The 18939-nt window shown below is 43.5% G+C and overlaps 1 protein-coding gene and 1 non-coding gene across 12 annotated transcripts in view; both read right to left on the minus strand.

Moving 5' to 3' along the window:
• Window positions 1-4247: 4247 nt before the first annotated feature.
• ZBTB38 (zinc finger and BTB domain containing 38) overlaps window positions 4248-18939 on the minus strand; it is a 76376-nt gene continuing 61684 nt past the window's right edge. For 6 of the 11 annotated variants that reach the window (XM_033855339.2, XM_033855336.2, XM_019934274.3 and 3 more), the window contains one exon: window positions 4248-10831. In XM_033855339.2, the coding sequence (XP_033711230.1) occupies window positions 7238-10831 (3594 nt within the window). In that variant the 3' untranslated portion in view covers window positions 4248-7237. Of the gene's footprint in view, window positions 10832-12332; window positions 14465-18939 lie in introns of all 11 variants that reach the window. The other 5 variants (XM_073803758.1, XM_073803756.1, XM_073803757.1 and 2 more) reach the window with 1 other exon arrangement.
• Window positions 14291-14363, minus strand: TRNAD-GUC (transfer RNA aspartic acid (anticodon GUC)). The gene has a single exon. It is a non-coding gene; the product is annotated as a tRNA-Asp (tRNA).

Raw genomic sequence — 18939 nt, forward strand, 5'->3', positions numbered from 1 at the left:
TGCAAAATGATCACCACGATAAATCTAGTTACAATCCACCACCATACACAGTTATAATTTCTTTTTTCTTGTGATGAGAACTTTTAAGACCATGTTCTAAGCACTGGAGACACAGCAGTGAAGAAACACCTAGATAAATACTAGAACCTGGAAACCGCGGCAATGTAAGCCTTCACTATGTGGAACATAGATTCTTTAGCCTTTCCTGAGACACCTCATGTCTGACCCTCCATTTGTGTCTGTCGGAGATTGAGGTCTGCACTTCCTTAAATTAAACCCAGGCTCCACAATCCTTGGCTACAACCCGTCTCTCGCTAGTACTCTCAACTCCCTTGCCACCTCATCCTCTGTTCCGCCCTGTTCCACCAGGTGGAATCCCAACCTTCAAACCCTGGTTGCCTTTGTCTGTCTTTCTTCAGAGCTAAGCTTCTTGAAAGAAGAGTCTCCCTCACTCTCTCCACCTCCACTCTCACACCCACCCCTCAGTTCCCACCTGCACCATCACGCTGGAGCCACTCGTGCCAAGATCACCAGTTGAGTCACTAGAGCAGGCTCATATCGGCTCTCATGAGCCCACTGGATGCCTCTCTTCCCAACTTCCTGTTTACTGACACCATGTTGGTGGCTTAAAATCATCCAGGGTGGGAGTATTCACATCACAGACCCTGGCACACACTATAAATAAGGCTTTCTCCCCCTACAGAGCTGGGGTTAACCATTTACCAGCACCTCACTACCAGTCACCTTCCAGCTGCTGAGGGCGAAAGGGCATTTCCCAGACTTTCCTTACTCGACACAACTGATCATTCTCTCCTCTCTTAGAGGTTCTTCATCTCTGGCTTCCTAGGCTGCCACGCCCCCCATTTTCCTCTGACCTCTCGGCCCCTTCTCTGGCTCAGCCTTTAAAGGCTTTTATTTAATTCATCTTTCAAAAAGTCGTGTTTTCCGGGATTCTGTCTTCTTTTTCTATGCAAGCTTCGTAGAGGACATCTTACATTCCCATAGTTTCAACAGTTCTGAAACCAAAAGGTCATCCTGGACCTTTCCTAGCCCTCCTTCCCAAGTCAATCCAACATCAAGTCCTGCTGATGTTTTAAATAGCTCTCAAATCCTCCCCCTTCTCTCTATGTTCACTGCCTGTATGCAGTCCACACCACCATCATCTCCAGCCTGCAGGAGCTTCCTAACTGCTCTACTCCCAGCTACTACCGTCCTCCAGTTCATTCTCTACATTTCAGCAACAGTGATTTTTCACAATACAAAACTGATGAAAATACCTCTTTGTGTCCTAATCTGCTTGAAACAATTCAGTGGCTTTCTGTTGCTCTCAGTATAAGATCCAAGTCCTTAGCATGACCTGGGAGGCCGGCATAGCCTGGCTCCTATCCTCCAGGATCATCTCAGACCTCTCTCTCTTGCACCACTGATTCCAGGGCACTCACTGTATTCCCTCTAGAAGCAGACTTTTTGTACATGCTATTCTCTCCACTTGGAAACCCTCTCCCCTTTCAACTCTCATTCATCCCTTAGCTCTCAGCTCAGAAGTTACTGCCTCAAGGATGTCCCTTGGACTCCCAGACTCGGTTAGGTCCCCCCATTAGATGTTCTTATAGCACCATGTAACTCTTCACAGCGTCTATTGCAGTTGTTAATTATTTAGCTTTTTTTTTTTTTTTTTTTTTTTTTTGCGGTACGCGGGCCTCTCACTGTTGTGGCCTCTCCCGTTGCGGAGCACAGGCTCCGGACGCGAAGGCTCAGCGGCCATGGCTCACGGGCTCAGCCACACCGCGGCATGTGGGATCTTCCCGGACCGGGGCACGAACCCGCGTCCCCTGCATCGGCAGGCAGACTCTCAACCACTGCGCCACCAGGGAAGCCCGAAAACGCTTACTTTTTAACAAAGGTACATTCTGAAATATGAACGTATTTACAGACGAAACGGTATGATGTCTGAGATCTACTTCAAAATAACACAGTACAGAGGAAGCAGATGAGGGTACAGATAAAACAAAATTGGCTGTGAATGGTTGATTGTTGAAGTTGGATGACGGGTTCACTGGGGTCCATCGTACTATTCTACTTTTGCATGTTTGAATTTCTTTAAAGACTTAAAAATCATCTATCCAGAACGTGACCTAGTCTTACCGCTTTCGTTACACCCACTCTTAACCAAACCACTGTCATCTCTCACCTGTACGGTCCCAGCCTCCCATCTGATCTCCCCACCCACCTTGCCTCGTCCTGTGGTCTCTACATTGCAGTGAGCATGATTCTTTAAACACATCAGATGGTTTTCTCTCCGCTTAAGCCCTACAATGGCTCATCTTGCTTGGACCTGTGGCACACCTCTCTGACCTCATCTCCTGGCACTCAGCCCCTCATGCTCTCCCCCCAACCCCTGCTATGGTTCTTCTATTCTCAGGCTAGAGAGCACGCCCCCGAGGCCCTGGTGATGTGTCCTTAACATGCCTCCCCTGACTCACCACCCCACACCCCAGGCTTGCGGGGTCTACACTCACTTGTGGTTTCTTTGTTTTAGTCACAGCTACCTGGACCTGTCCTGACTGGGAAGCCCAGGCTCCATCAGCCCCAGCTAGGAGCTTTGGTTCTGAGCCCCTAGGAGCTCAGGGCTTATCTTGTAATCATCTATTGCCTCCTTCCGCGGACTCAAGTTCCTTGAAGTCACAGGTTACCTCTTCTATCTCTGTAGGCTTGACAAAATGCCCGACACTTAAAATTCAGCACATTTTGAGTAAATGAATAAAATTCTTTGTAAGTTAGCATGTTACATCTTTTAAATATACGTACCAAAGTTTCTTGGAACAGGAACAAAATACTCATTACACAGAACTCATCAAAGATGATTGAAAAACATGCTTCTGACTTCTCAGTATAATATTCTAAATAGAATTACTTGATATCTCAGATGTCAAGAATGAAATAATAAAAATGCAATCACGTTTCTGTTATAAACGGTTCTTCTTTAGTTGTCTAAGTTTGGAGTGCTGAGTTTTAAGGTTTTAAAAATTGCACACCGAGTCAACCTGCCTGCTCCCTTGACCATCTCGCTTGAAGAATCAGGGTCAAAGGATGCAAACTGGGGAGGGAGGGAGGGGTCAAAGGAGCTCGATTAATAGGTGTCCAGGATGGGGGGTGGGAGGTGAGTTCTTAGGTAACTTAGGAGGAACTTGAAATGGAAGAAGAGCTGCCCCTGCAAAAAGGAACTGATAAGAGACAGGAAGTAGAACCAAATCAGTCAATAGGGGATGAAGAAAGAGGAAGGTGAGCGATAGGAACGAAAAGACCAGAAATCATTCAAAGAATATGTACAAATGGGACCGCTTTGCGTGATGTTTTTATGCTTTTAATCCAGTTGTTTCCCAACTGTTACGAATTCTTTCAATATTAATTCTGTTGTTTTGATAGATAATTAAGTTCCTTTTAGCAGAGAGTAGTTAAGAGAATTTTTGGAGAATTCAGTTTGGGTTGTTCTTCAAATACAAAATTGATGCTATGGGCCAGCCATTAGGGCTGGAAATTTGAGTTATTTTCCCTGTGCTGCTGGTGGGTTGTGCTGCCTGAGCCACTGGCCCTCCTGTCACATCACCCATTGTGACTGCCTGTATTTGCAGATAATTAGCTAAGGTTGCAAGTGATGACGGGACAGATTTTTTCTTTATGTGAAAAATGACTAGTTTATAATAGCATAATAATTTCACCCTGTATTCAAAAAAAAAAAAAGTGGACAAACTCTTACAAACTGACTTCATAGGGCAATATCCTCAAATATAAGAGAAACCAAACGCCCAAAGTACTGAGGCCTCAGTGAGCAAATGAGAGTTGAGTCCAGGGAGGCTGAGCCTCTTTACAGCTGTCATTGTGACAACTACCATCACAAGCTCTTTTCCTCACTCTCCGTTGAGTTTACGTTAAGCATTTCCCTCTAAGATGCCGAGAAGGAACAAAAACATGGGCTCTGGAGTCAGGCAGCCCTGGGTTGCGATCCTGGCACTGTCTGGCTGTGGGATCTGCTCAATGTCACTATAAAGTGCAGATAATGAGGTCTCCTTCCTAAGGTTGTCGGGAAAGGACTGAATGAAATAGCCCACGGAAAGGACGCTGCCGAATACCTGGTAGTTAATAAGTATAATTTGTTTTCTGTGGATATCCAGAGCAGAATACTTCCAACACTCTGATTTATCGTAAGATCGGCCTATCCAAAGCACTAAATGATAACAAGAGTTCAGTCTCTTTTATTCTGCTTTTTTTTAATGTCATATTCCATTTGAGTCCTAAGCATGTAAGCAGGTACCATGGAATGTAAACAAGAAAGGAAACAGAAATATATTGAATGACTCATATGTGAAACAATGCTGTGACTCACACAGATGAAATAGCTGCTTGGCTGCACAAAATAATTAACACTAAAACGTTTAAGAAGAGACAACATAGGAATAAGCTATTTTAATCAAGCAAAAACAAATTTATATCCATTAGTTCTAAAAATAAAATTAGACTTTTCCAACCCTTAACATCTGTATTTAATAATATCTTCTAACCAAAATACAGATGCTAAAACAGCAAATTACAATATATCTTGTACAGCATACAGTATGTTCACTGTTCACACTTACTTTAATTCTAGTTGGTCGTTATGTACTCAATGCATAAACATCACTTAGAATAAAATTTTCACAATTAACAAAAAATGCGACAAGGCTGTCTTAAAACGGCTCTGCTATAAATTGTATAGAATATACAGGATTACAAAGTCAAGTATTTTTTTTATCAAAATATACACCCCTCCCTGAAACTAACACAAGCTATCAACATTTTCAACGAATAATACAATTATAGAAAATATTTGCAAAATTATTTTTTTCATGTATAAATATTCTGCCATATTTACTTTGGTCTAGAATTATCAGCATACAAGTCCACTTAAAAAGTATCCACATGGAAGGGCTGGGAGACATCAGTACATGTAATCATTTTGTATTTGGAGTTACCGCAAATCAAAGTGACTGAAACACACAGTAATTCTCCTTGATCCATAAGCCTAATTGAGATAAAACAAATTAGTAGATCACAGGATTGCTTATTCAGTTTTCTAAGCATCAATTCAAAATTTCTTAGGCCCTTTGCAACTATCTTTTTAACAAAACCCAAATGAATAGTGCAGGTATACATATATACAATGTATAAAATAAAGTTGGACTCGTTTGCATTTTTCCATTTTCCTCTATTACATAATACTGTTTGTAAGTGAAAGCAGATGAACAAAAGATAAATGCAAATACAATACTGGGGTTATTTAACAGCAAAGTACTACAGTATAAAAAGGTCAGCTTTGATCATGTCCTTTTCTGGGTGTTTAAATGCTTTCTTGCCCACCCCAATCCTTATTAAGTCTTCTTCATGGAGGTATCACAACGCTTGGAGAGAGGATCTGGAGTCCTTTGAGCTACTTCTTCACAATGGTAACCTTGCAACCTTGGGTCATCTTGGGTTTCCAGCTATCACATCCCGTGAACATGAATGGCCGCAGGTCATCCTTGAACCGGGTCCCAGATTCTGCTCATACTGGTCATCAAAGGGTAAGAACGTTTTTTCTCTCTCTCTCTCCTATTCTGGCAGTTTAAAAAGTAAGAATCATGACTTCCAGCCTCCCAGGAACCTAGTCCACATGACGGAATAGCCTACAGGGCAGTTAGATTTTGAGGGCAGTGCTGATGGTGTGGGTCAGCATAAAAGAACATTAAAAACGGAAGTGGTTTTTAGCAAGCGGGCTAGATGTCTGCAAACATTAAGACAAGGCATCTGGTTTGTGGATGTATTTCTGAGTCATATCAGTAAGTGACGGAACCTTGTCACTCCACATTCTATCTCCCCACCCCCCCAAAGACAAAGCTCCGTTCGAGGCAAGGAAGATCATCACTCCCTCTGCCCCCTCAAGTCATTAATGGGTGGGGCGGGGGTGTGTGTTTCTCTTGTCCTTTTTTTTTTTTTTAAATAGTATGTGCTTGTGGGCTGCATGATCTCCAAGAAGGCTAACAATTGTAGGGATTGGGCTTTCTGTCACTTTCAAGGGCCTGGGAATTCACCGCCGTACACATGCTTTGCACTACATTTCCTGGACACTCCTTCAGTGGCACGGAAGGCGTCAGGTTTCACTTGAACCCTTGAGACTGGTTAAATCTACCTGGAAAGACCTCCATGTCCATGGCCTCGTGATGGATGGAAGACTGCAGGGAGTTTCAGAAGAATCTGACCTTTCTTCATTTTCTGAAGTGAGGCCACTAAAAAGTAATATACAGCACAGCACAGGTAACCACAGGTAACTTCTGGGAAGGCTCTCCCCCATGGATAAGGCATGACCTATGTTTTCTGTGACTTGAGTAGACCAGTTCTAATAACAGCTCAGCCGTAACTTCAAGAGAACAGCATTCCATCTAAAAGCATACACATGCTCTTAAGTAATATTCAAAATGCTTTCTACTGATTTTTACATCAGTCCTCATTATTTGCAGATCTATTGCTCATCATTATAATTCACTACAGGGGACATGGACAGTTAAAAGTTAAGAGTGATTTATATATGTATTTTACAAGGTTTGTGTTGCAGAAAAGTACTTCTAGATAATGTATGAATGTCCTACTCGGGTTACTCATTTCACACGTATTTTCAACTATATTATTTCGTAGGTATCCATTAATTTAAACAATTTTAATAGAAGCTGGTTGGGAATAATGACTGTCATAGCTCATTTACCTTTGAACTTATTTATGAAGATGACATTTTCATGACATCTGACCCTTATTTTCTCCAGTGACTAAAGACAGTTCAGCAGCCAGTTCCTATTAGCACTTATCAGAAAGTTTTAAATTACGCTAAAATTAAACTCTTTTCTTTCCCCCGACTGGCAGAAATATCATAGCTGAGAACTTCATAAACTTTCACAGGTCACTTGGGATATTGGAAGATTCAGCTACTTTGTTTTTGTGTACTTTGCATGAAGTTAATGCTAAAACCCAAAGTAGATATTAGGATCCTTTTCCTGGAATTTTCACAAATGAGATTTTCTTTGTTACATTTCACTCCTTCATGACTGTTATGTGAACAAAATTAAACAGAAACAAAAGAAAACGGCTAACTTAAAAAAAAAAAACAAAAAAAAATCCGAAAAACCCAAACCCACCAACTTATAGTTTCGAAGATTTTTCCAAGTATCACCATTCAAAGGACATTATCAACAACGGTTTGTCCATTATCCTTTTGGTCACTGTCTTCTGAATCAATGAAATGTGGATTCTCCAGGGGATTTGAGTTCTCGTGGCCCGTGTCACCTTCTGTTTTCTCCCGCTGACTTGGGCTTTTGAATAAGTGTTTCTTCTGGTGCATTCCAAGGGCAGCAGCTGTTTTGCAAATTTTGGGGCACTGGAAGCAGGCATAGCCCTTCCCATTATGCTCTCGGATATGCCTCTGCTCGTGATTCCTTTTCGTGGAGAGATACAAAAAACTCTGAAAGCAGAACTGACAGTGGTATCGCTTTTCGCCAGTGTGGATTCTTTCGTGGATTTTGAGGGTCTCGTTCAACGTGAAGGCCTTGTTGCAATACTGACAGACGAACTCCTTCACGCCCAGGTGGATGCGCTCGTGTTTCTGTAGGTTGCCTTGCACCGAGAAGCACCGTCCGCAGGTCTTGCACTGGTACGGCTTCTCTCCCGTGTGACACCTCATGTGCATCTTCAGGGTGGAGGGGCTCTGGAACTGCTTGGAACAGAGCTCACACGCATAAGGCCTGGCCGTGAGATGCCGGTGGGGCCTCCCTTGATTCCCGGCCCCCGAGGCTTTGTCTCCGTCACAGAGTTCACACTGCAACTTGGGCATCTCTTTATTTTCTTCTTCCTCGAAGGCCTTCTCCTGGGGAGCCTTCCCCACTGCGCAGTCCAGTTCGGCCGGGTATTTACATTTGCTGCTCGGGCTCCTGTTTTCATGCTCCTTCCTCCAGTTGGCTTTCCTCATTTTTCTCAACTGTCTGGATTTCTTTTTGGGTTTGTAGTTGTAGTAAGGGCGCCACGGTTTATCCGTGGAATCCTGGTCACTGGCGTCGTCAAACATCTCACTCATCTCCACGCACTCGGACTGGCAGAGCCCGATCGGGCTGTCTCTGTTGGTTTCCTGTTCACTCTCTCGTGGCGGAGTCTCCTCCTGCATTTGGTACTTGGGCCTCCTCCCTCTTTTATAGAACAATTTAGATCCTAGGATGTGCCTTTTCACAATGGCTTCGTTCCCGATTTTCACTGTTATCTGGCAAAGGGGCGCGACGTTGCTGTTTGTGGAGGTTCCCGGGAGAGCAGGCTTTGCGATGTAAGTTTCAATTTTACTAGTTTCTTTAATGATATTTGTGGTTTTGCTCAATGACCCTCCAGGATCAGCAATGTATCTGGACTCCTCTGGTACTTCTCCCCTGTTACACAGGATGGTTTTCTTTTTCTCCTTCATGCTCTTGGGTCTGCTGACAACCCTCCCCACTTTGTCTGGCTCGGGTTTGCCATCGTCTTTCGGGCTCTGACTGCCAGCCAGGTCTGAAGGGGCTGCGGGGTTGTGGCTGCTTGTGGCAGCAACGGCATTGCTGTGCATTATCACCGATGAAAACTGGCTGCTGTGCACGATGACCGAGGGCGCTGAGCCACTGTAGCTGATCACAGAGGTGGAGTTCTCACTGCCGTTACTCACAGACAAAACGGGCGCGTCCCCTGCCCGGAGGCCCGAACTGACGGCATTTTCAGCAGAAGAAACTGACACCTCTGTTGAATAAAAGTTACTGTCCAGATCAACTTTCAACTCTCCCCTCTCTCCCCATTTGGTACCCTCTGCGTTTTGTGCACTGGTGGAAGTGGGTACATCCTGACGTGCTGGTGTTTCCAGGGGGATGGCTGGACTGCTGGTCAAGGTGTTTACACTGTTTTGGAAATTCAGAGTAGGCAATTCAGAGCCGTGTGGATTCTGAATAACATAGGGACCAGGTGCAGACTCGTTCATCTGACTGTTTTCTCGAGTATTTTCATAGGAAGAATGTCGGTAGCTCTTGTAAGGAGCCCTCTTGCATTTCATGGGCAGGAGCCTATAAAGCTTATATGGATAGACACTAGGCTTCAAGCCCCCGTTTGCTGTTTTTTTACTGATGGAAAGTCTATGATCGATGGCATGGAAAGACTTCTGGTGGTTTTTGAGTATATAGTACGTCATGAACGTTTCCAGGCAGAAAATGCACTGATACCGCCTTTCTCCTGTGTGCCAAATCTCATGTCTTGTCCTATACTCAGCCAATGCAAATACTTTGTTGCAGTAATGGCAAGGATACGTTCTTCTCCACGAGTGAACATTGGCATGTCTTCGGAGGCTGGATAAAGTCACATAACTACGTTTGCATACTACGCAGCTGTAGAGCATTTGCCCGTTAACAAATTTAACCATGTGTTCTGTTTCTGGCAAGGTACTTCCGGGACTGGAAAATTCACCAATCCTATTCTCAGATAATAAAGGCTCTGGACCTGTGAACGCACCTCCATTCTGCCCAATGGTGGGATAGTTTTCTAAGAAGCGCTGATTCCCTCCAGGAACGGGCATGTGGCTTGACCTCATGCAGATCTGCTCGTGCCGATCCAGTCTGTTGAGGGTGCTGAACTGTTTGTTGCAATGCTTGCACACCAAGGGCTCCTGGGTTGGCTTGTGAAGCTGCATGTGGGCGCTGAGCAAAGTGCTGCTGTCGAAGGATTTGGAACAACAGCTACAATTGTAAATGAGAGGCGGCACCTCTGTGGCTGGCAGTGTGGGGGCATCGGAGGATTTATTTTCCTCTGCCCTGGGAAAATGGACCTCTCCTTCGTTGTTGCTGGGAGATTTTGAAAGGGAAAGAATTGCAGCTGGCTGTGGACTTCCTTCTTGATTCATTTCCAAGTTGGTTGCTGGAGGGGGGGGTATACTTTCTGGAGGTGAATCCGAATCCTGGGGTGCGGAGATTGTCTTTGGCTTTCGGCATGTTTTCGGTTTTGCTGCAACCGCTTCGCAGTTTTCTTTACCTGTTTTCCCAGGTGAACTGCTGTCCCGTTCCCGTACAGGCAGACTTCTGTAAGCCTCAGTCACGGATGACACGGCGTAGGAGTGCTCGGCGAGGGTGTGCACGGGCTCCACCTCGTGGCAGACGTCAGTCCTCTCCAGGCAAAGGCTGGTGGTTCTCATGGAGTCGGAGACCTTTTTGAAACTTGCCCTCAAGTCCAGTGGAGAAAACATGTTATTACTATTTTCCGTTTCGATGATGGAAAATGCATTTGTGATCCTTGGCCCATTAGTGATGGCTGGTTCTTCATGCCTTTTTTCATTTTTTTCTTCTTTAACCACTCCCTTTTCGGTAATGCAGAATACATAAGGACCTGGGGAATTTGAAAAGTTGCGATCGGTAAGATCTTCCAAGAAGGATATTCCCAGCTTTTTTCCTGCAGCTGCAAGATCAGTGACTGTTTCTTGTCTCTTGACGACGACTGTGGAGCTGTAGATATAATTAAGGATTTCTGTAAACACTTCGGCTTTGAGATCATCCAGCTCCAGGACGTGGCTGGAAATACAGATGGTGTGACTCCAAAAGATATTTTTGAAATAAAGGCTTGAAGCAGCCAGGACATTGCTGTGGGCTTTAAATTTGGTGTCTTCCACAATGATAGTGACATCACATAAAATGCCCCGAATGCGCTGCTCATTCAAGATTGAGAGCACTGTGTCGCTGTGAAAGTCGTCCTTGAGGTCCCTGGAAAGGGACATGACTGTCATCTGAAACAAGAGGAGAGAAATGGTCAGAGACCCTGACACAAGGAGCTCCTTTATTTGTAGGCCGTTTTCAATTTCTTTGAAAAACGTTTTTTGTATGAAAATAATTGTTTTTTTTTTTAAATCTCATTCTGTTGCTGCTCCCAAGACTTGGAGTCAACCTTAGAAGTTTAATCTTTATCTTGCCCCAGCCTGTTCCTCATACCACTGCTAATAGTTGTTATAGTTGGAAATCCTCCCAGAACTTTTTCTCCTTCTTTCTCCAAAGTTGTAGCTTGGAGAAAGGTTCCCCGGCCAAATGTTAAAGGTCTCATCATCACGCAGGGCTGCTGCACTGAACTCTTAGAGTCGGGCAATGCCATGGTCCTACCACAAGCCTCCTTATCTATTTCAGAAGATCGCCCTGATGATCTGATCCAAACGTAATTCATGAAGCAGGAAAATCATTTTTTAAAAGTTTTCCCTAAGTAAGCAGTACCTGTGAGTAAAGGCATTGGCTGCTCGGGAAAGAAGCAAGAACTGGAGGAGCCATTCCTGATTCGTGGCTCCGAAGGGTTTCTCAGTGTAGTCTCAGTCTGCATGACCAAGTCTGACCACTAGGGGCACTCTGCCCTCTGGCCCTTCCTTGTGGGGACCCATCATCCCGTTCCTTCTGATTTCGCTTTTATCACAGCCAAAGTAGACTGGGGTGTTCAATCAAAAAGGAAACAAAACAAAACAAGGAAAGTATATTTCTGAGTTTACAATACCGTGCCTAGTCACAGGTTCCTAAATTAGCACAATTTAAAGGCACTATGGCTCTTGTTCTGGTCTGAGGATGCTACCTCCGTTGTTCCCAGAGCTCTGGTCTTGTTATCCTCTATGTTCTATAATGAGCCTAGAATGGCCAGAGCCTACCCACTAATATTCTAGTGAGGGACAATCCAAAGCAGTGGCTTTCATAGTTACCCACAGTAAAAAATACATGGTACACAGTGACTTAAGACAGAAATGAAACTAAAACTTACCCTTACTATGTGTGATGCAGTCTGTTCTGTCCTATTCTCTTTCACTTAAAAAATGCTAACAGCAACTCACCAAACTAATTCCACTACACACTAATGGATCACTCCTGCACTTAATCTGTACCCCCCCCAAATACCCGCTTTGGTCTAAAGGATATACTACCCAGCTATTCATCAAGTCTACCTCTAATCACACAATGTCCAGAAAGCCACGTACCTTGCTGCTATTTCTTTAACTCCCAGTGGCAATGTATTCCTAGCACTGGAGTATAATGTTTAGCCCACGGCATTTACTCAGTTGGAAAAGACCAGATGGCCACATAAAGGATCTCTTTTCACCTTTTTGTAAGGATTATAAGCTCTGCCCATTATGTTATTTAGACAGTCCTTTATACAAGAATCCATTCGATAACTTCCTTTTATCTCATTCAGCCATTGGAAAAAGAGCATTTCTACTAACAAATTCTTCATTATTCAGATAATGAGAACAATGTACTCACCACGTTTATTCTCTCTTAATTCTCGACACGAGGATGCTTAGAACTAACGTTTACCATCGACTGTTGTAGCCACTGTGAGCCTGGGTTTCTGGTGTGACTACTGTCTCACTTTCTTGATTTAGTGATAGCTCTTTTCCTCTTGTTTTCCCTGCCTTTAAGTGGAACCTTCCATGAATCTTTTCTAGGGATGTGGGGGATTAAATCTTTAAATAAAATTAAATGAAAAGGGATCTCTGGGACTTCCCCGGTGGTCCAGGGGCAAAGAATCCAACTTCCAATGTAGGGGACTTGGGTTCGATCCCTGGTCGGGGAACTAAGATTCCACATGCCACGGGGCAACTAAGCCTGAGCGCCACAAATACTGAGTTCACACGTCTCAATTAGAGTACAGAGCCCCCGTGCTCTGGAGTCCACGTGCCACAACTACAGAGCCCACCCACCCTGGAGCCTGCATGCCATAACTAGAGAAGAGAAAACCCGCATGCCACAACTTGAGAGAAGCCTGCACGCCACAACTAGAGAGAAGCCCACGCTCCACAACTAGAGAGAAGCCCGAGTGCCGCAATGAAGATCTCGCATACCACAACTAAGACCCAATGCAGCCAAAAAAATAAAGAATATAAACTTAAAAAAAAGGGGATCTTTATGGCTTCCTCTGTGCCCTGAAGGGAGAAAGGTTCACCCCTGAATGGATAGCAGCAGCCTATCCTTCACTGGCTTATAGATCAATAACATACTTGGCTGGTGCTTGTTTGGCCTTCCTTGAGGTCTCTCTGTTCCGGGCCCCTGTAGGATCTACTTTCTCTCCTGACTCGTACCTTCTCCTGTTTGGAAGGGTCAGACCAGACCATAATGGGCTCTAGAGGACTCCCCACAGCAAGTTTTATATTGTCAGTACTAGTTATCATTAAAAGTTATCATCAGATTTGAGTTAAAAAAAAAATCACTCAGGATCACTTAGGCTGCAGTGTGTGGAAAGGATCCAAGGGAGGCCAGCTGGTTGCAAACCAGCTAGCGAGGCCGTCCTAGTGGTCCAGGTAAGAATTAATCCATCCACCCCAGACAGAGGGGGAACCTGGGAAGGAGTGATGGCTCCACCCACACCTAAGAAAGTGAGGCCGGGGGAGTTAGTATCTGAACTCAAAATTTACTTTAATTCCCTCGACCAATATTTATTGAGCAACTGCTAAGTACAAGGCATCAGGCTAAGTGCTACAGGAAGATAAGAGTTCATCTCTCCGTTGAACAGATGTTTACTGAATACCTACTTCATGCTTTGGGACAGTAGTTCCCAAACCTGGCTAGGCATCAAAATCAGCTGGGAAGCTTTAAAACAGTACAGGTTTACAGATTCCCCCTACTCCGCCCCTGCAGAGATTCTGGTTTGGAACAGCTGGGGTGAGACCCCGGAATCCGTATGTACTTTTGTACCTTATTTCGTGAATAAGTAATACATTCATACGGTAACAAGTTGGAAAGGCACACCGAGTAAACACTGACAAGCCTCCTTCCCACATTGTCTCAGAGGCTCTTCAGGTGGTTTTATATCAACCAGGCAGAAGCAGGCCTGGGGGCTGACACTAAAACCCAGGGCCGCTAGAGGAACAAAAATACTGCCCCTAAAGGTCTGTGGTAAAGCAGGGAAAATAAGATGTGCTCATGAAAAGCCGTAAAACACAGATTCCCAGGGAAGGTGAAGGGTCAAGAGCGCTGGGAGAAGGTTTCAGGAGTCGGGGGGAGAGGGGCTTGGGAACGGGTGTGAGCCCAGCAAAACCTTGCAGATATGGACAAAGCTGAGGAAAAGGAATTTCAGTCAGAAAAAGGCACAGTCGAGAGTTTTACGCCCTCAAGAAGCTTGTAATCTAGGAGTCAGTGTAACACTTTATTTATTTTTATTTTGTTGTTGCTGTTGTTTGCTTTTTGTTGTTTGCCACACCATGCGGCTTGCGGGATCTTAGCTCCCCGACCAGGTATTGAACCTGGGCCCTCAGCAGTGACAGCGTGGAGTCCTAACCACTGGACCACCAGGGAATTCCCAGCGTAACAGTTTAGGACAAAGAATCCAAATCCGCAAATGCGAAGTGAAAAAGCGGTGAAAGTTGTTGAAGGTGCAATTCCAAGCCATATTCTGCCTGTCCAACATGCAACAAAGAAATAAGTTAGAAGTCTGTAGGCCAGAGGGGACCCACCGTAGGCCACAAGCACACCTGGTCCCCACACGCTGTGTTTGACCCCCATGGTTTTTGGAACCATGTTTTTGAAAAACTGAGCTCACGTTGAAAACCAGTAAGATTTAACGTAAAAATCAACATATCTTTTCTTGAAAAACAGGAAGACTGGACAGCGAAGGGGGTGTTGGCTGCCTGGCAACCACGTGAATGTGTCCCTGTGTCACTGTCACCTGCACGCACGTGCTACCTGTCCAAGTACTTACCGCCAAGCGGCTTCTCTCAGTAAAAAGCCCAGCCTGGCCCCTTTAGGCAGTTTGGTTTGTGCAACTGATAAGAACATTAAGCAGAATCACTTTGCACCCACAGTTCTGAACAGACATACTTAACGATATCCCTAAAATTAGAATTAAGACATAAATGAGCTCGTGGGGGGAGGCAGTCATTCTCACCAAAAATAGTATTCTTTGACTTAAGAAAAATTAAAGTGATCTTCTCTGTTATATTTCTTCATTGAGAGTAAATGAAAACAGAAGTCTCAGGAGTTCCTGCCAATGGAAAGCCCACAACAGACTTCAGAAAAAGAAACAGAAGTTGGAAAGCAGATGAAATTCAATTTACACGTAATTTTCTAAAACGTGTTCAAAAAAGCAAGTTTCGTGCAGTATATTTATTATTTTCAGTAGTACTGCTGAGATGGAATAAATAAGCATGAAAAAGGCTAACAAAAATGATGTAGAGGCAAACATTTTGGTAAGCCAATATTTAAAAAAAAAAACTAATTTGTAATTAGGTAACTGTGGTCATCTGACTTATGTTACTATTTCCCTGAGTTGGTATTTTAGCTGTAATAGCTTTTAACATACACCTTCTAAACACATAAATACACACACATATATATCCATGTGCACATACCAATAAATCTATGACTATATAACTATATGAACATATGCTGTATGTAAATATATTTTATAAGCACATCAAACAGGATGAGCTTTTAATTCAGCATCTAAAAAACAGGATACTTGGACTTCCCTGGTGGCGCACTGGTTAAGAATCCGCCTGCCAACGCAGGGGACACAGGTTCGAGCCCTGGCCCGGGAAGATCCCACATGTTGAGGAGCAACTAAGCCTGTGCGCCACAACTACTGAGCCCGCGTGCCACAACTACTGAAGCCTGCGCGCCTAGAGTCCGTGCTCCACAACAAGAGAAGCCACCGCAATGAGAAGCCTGTGCACCGCAACGAAGAGTAGCCCCCACTCGCCACAACTTGAGAAAGCCTGCGTGCATCAATGAAGACCCAATGCAGCCAAAAATAAAATAAATTTAAAAAAAGAAAAAACAGGATACTTGCGAGAGAAAGGGGGTGCAACTAATAACCATGCCAGGGCAACAGGTATACATTGGGACTGTACCCTGGGAAATGAGGATGAATGATCATCCTGTTTTCATATACATCAATATATAAACAAAATATATATCTCTATATAAATTAAATATAAAATTCTAAAGTTATAATTACATATATGTACATTTACATAAAGTATACTTTATAAATATGTAAATGCTTTTAAGAATTTTATAAATATATGATAAACATACTTTATAATTATACTTCATATAAATGCCACAGGGAAATTCTACTTAATTAGCATATTTAGAATCTGCTGCTGCTTTTGTCTCCTGCCATATTCCAGCCTTATACAATACACATTCATCTCATGCAAAGGTGGGCACTTAAATAAGATGCTTTTGATGATTAAAATGACTTTTCTTCACTTGTAGAATTAACGTTTTAGAAAAGTAAAATAAATCTATGCTGATGGTAAAATATGCAAACAGTAGACAGGTGGATTAAGGTACAAGGCAGAAGGCCCCCTCCCCACGCCAGCCTCCTCAGTACACCCACAGCACAGGCAGCACAGGGACTCCCTATACGGGTCCTTTCCTCATCACTCGGGAGGATTTCTACGCTCTGTATGAAGTTTTAGAAGAAAAACTGTATTTCCTCTTGAGGTTCTTCTTCTATCCTCATCCCTAGCTCTGCTGCCGGGCAATTCCTATCATTCACTCATCTCAGATGACACCTCCTCTGGTCAGCCTCCTTCCTCACGGATTTCTAATTTGGGGTTCCTACCTTTATAGTCGCATGTAATGTTGTGCGTCTGTCCACATCTCTATTTGTCCCTGTTTGCTCCTTGAGCGCAGGGACAACCGAGCTCATCTTGGTACCTGTCCCTGTCCGTTCCTTGAGCGCAGGGACAACCGAGCTCATCTTGGTACCCTCTGCGCCCGCAGGGCGGGTACAACACACTGTTGATGTTGACAGTGAGCAGAAACGCACTGGCTCCTCAGACCCCGGGCAGCAAATGCCTTAAATAACATACTGTGCTTAGAAAGCTTTCTGGTTTAAAGCTTTAAAAATTAGACCTAGGTGAACCCAAATGCTACTCTAGAGAAAGCAAAATTACCAGGAAAATAAAAATAAATTCCTGTTCTTTCCCCCCCACCCCCCAGCTTCCTTCTAACCTGGAGGTTCTCAAAGTATGTTTCATGGACCTCTGGGTCTCCCAAGACCCTATCGGCAAGCTCTTGAGGTCAAAACTGTTTTCATAGGGGCAGGACAGGAATAAAGACGCAGATGTACAGAATGGACTTGTGGACACAGGGAGGGGGAAGGGTAAGCTGGGACCAAGTGAGAGAGTGGCATGGACATATATACACTACCAAACGTAAAATCGATAGCTAGTGGGAAGCAGCCGCATAGCACAGGGAGATCAGCTCGGTGCTTTGTGACCACCTAGAGGGGTGGGATAGGGAGGGTGGGAGGGAGGGAGATGCAAGAGGGAGGAGATATGGAGATATGTGTATATGTATAGCTGATTCGCTCTGTTATAAAGCAGAAACTAACACACCACTGTAGAGCAATTATACTCCAATAAAGACATTAAAAAAAAACTATTTTCATGACAACACTAAGATGTCATTCATCTTTTTTATCATGCTGACATGTGCATTAATGGTGCAAAAGCAAAGATGGGGAAAACTTCCGGCAACTTAACACACATCAAGCCAGTAACACTTGGATTAAGGAGTAAAAATTATTCATTTTATTAAATCTTGACCCTTGACTGTACGTCTTCTTACTGTTGTGTGATAAAATGGGAGGTACACACTGCCTTGAGAAAAAGTACTTGGGTGTTTCTTTGAGTTCTGAGTTGAACTAGCCAATTTTTTTTTTTTCATGGAACACCATTTTTACTTGAAAAAAATGATAAGACAAACCATGGCTATTCAAATACGGGTATTTGGGCAAACACTTCCTTGAAAATGAACTAAGTGAGTCTGTCATTTCAAGTAGCCATTTTGTTGCCAGTAACAAAAGACTTTGAAGCAGAAACAGAATTTTGGAAAACCTGCATCTACCACAATGAGCTCAACACTCCTCAGTACATAATGATTTTTCTGATGATGTTGGTGGTGATGTAATGAAAGTGGTTTCTGGATACTATGCATGGCTCAGTGAACCGACACTTTCCAAATGACCAATGCATATTACCAAAAAAATCATGCAGGGGCTAAAAGGTGTGAGAGAGAGCAGTGGATTTAAATGTAACAAAGTACAGAAAGTTCATTGATATGGATTCCATGTTGCAATTAACCTTTAAGAAATTCCCACTGGTAAGTTCTGGTGTAGTATCAAAGAATATCCACCATTAACTGAAAAGATTATTAAAAAACTTCTCCCTTTTCCAATTACCTAGTTGGGTGAGGCTGGATTTTCTTCGTATAACTCAACTAAAACAACACATTGCAGCTGAATCCAGAAGCAGATGTGAAAATCCAACCGTCTTTCTCTGAAGTCAGATATTAAAGATACAGTGTACCCTTGAACAATACAGGTTTGAACCACTCAGATCCACTTATATGCTAATGGTTTTCACTAAGTACGTACTATAGTACTACGCGATCCGCGATTGGCTGAATCCACAGATGCAGAACTGTGGATATGAAGGAAGGGAGACTGTGCGAATTTTCGACCACATGGAAGGTCTGCGCCCCTAACCCCTGTGCTGTTCAAGCGTCAACTGTATTTGCAAAAACATAAAACAATACCATTCTTCTCACTATATACAGATATATATATATAAGATATTTTTCATGGGGACCATTTTTGAAGTCTTTATTGAATTTGTTACAATATCGCTTCTGTTTTTTATGTTTTGGTTTTTTGGCCAAGAGGCATGTGGGATCTTAGTTCCCTGACCAGGGATCAAACCCACACCCCCTGCACTGGAAGGTGAAGTCTTAACCACTGGACCGCCAGGGAAGTCTCTCACTATATTTTTTGCTTTAGAAAATAGTTATTTTTAAAATACATTTTAAAATACATATTTTAAAATACATCATTTTATCATGTAACTGGGTTTATCACAGT

The sequence above is a fragment of the Tursiops truncatus genome, chromosome 4, assembly GCF_011762595.2.
Source record: "Tursiops truncatus isolate mTurTru1 chromosome 4, mTurTru1.mat.Y, whole genome shotgun sequence".
In the NCBI taxonomy this organism is placed as follows: domain Eukaryota; kingdom Metazoa; phylum Chordata; class Mammalia; order Artiodactyla; family Delphinidae; genus Tursiops; species Tursiops truncatus.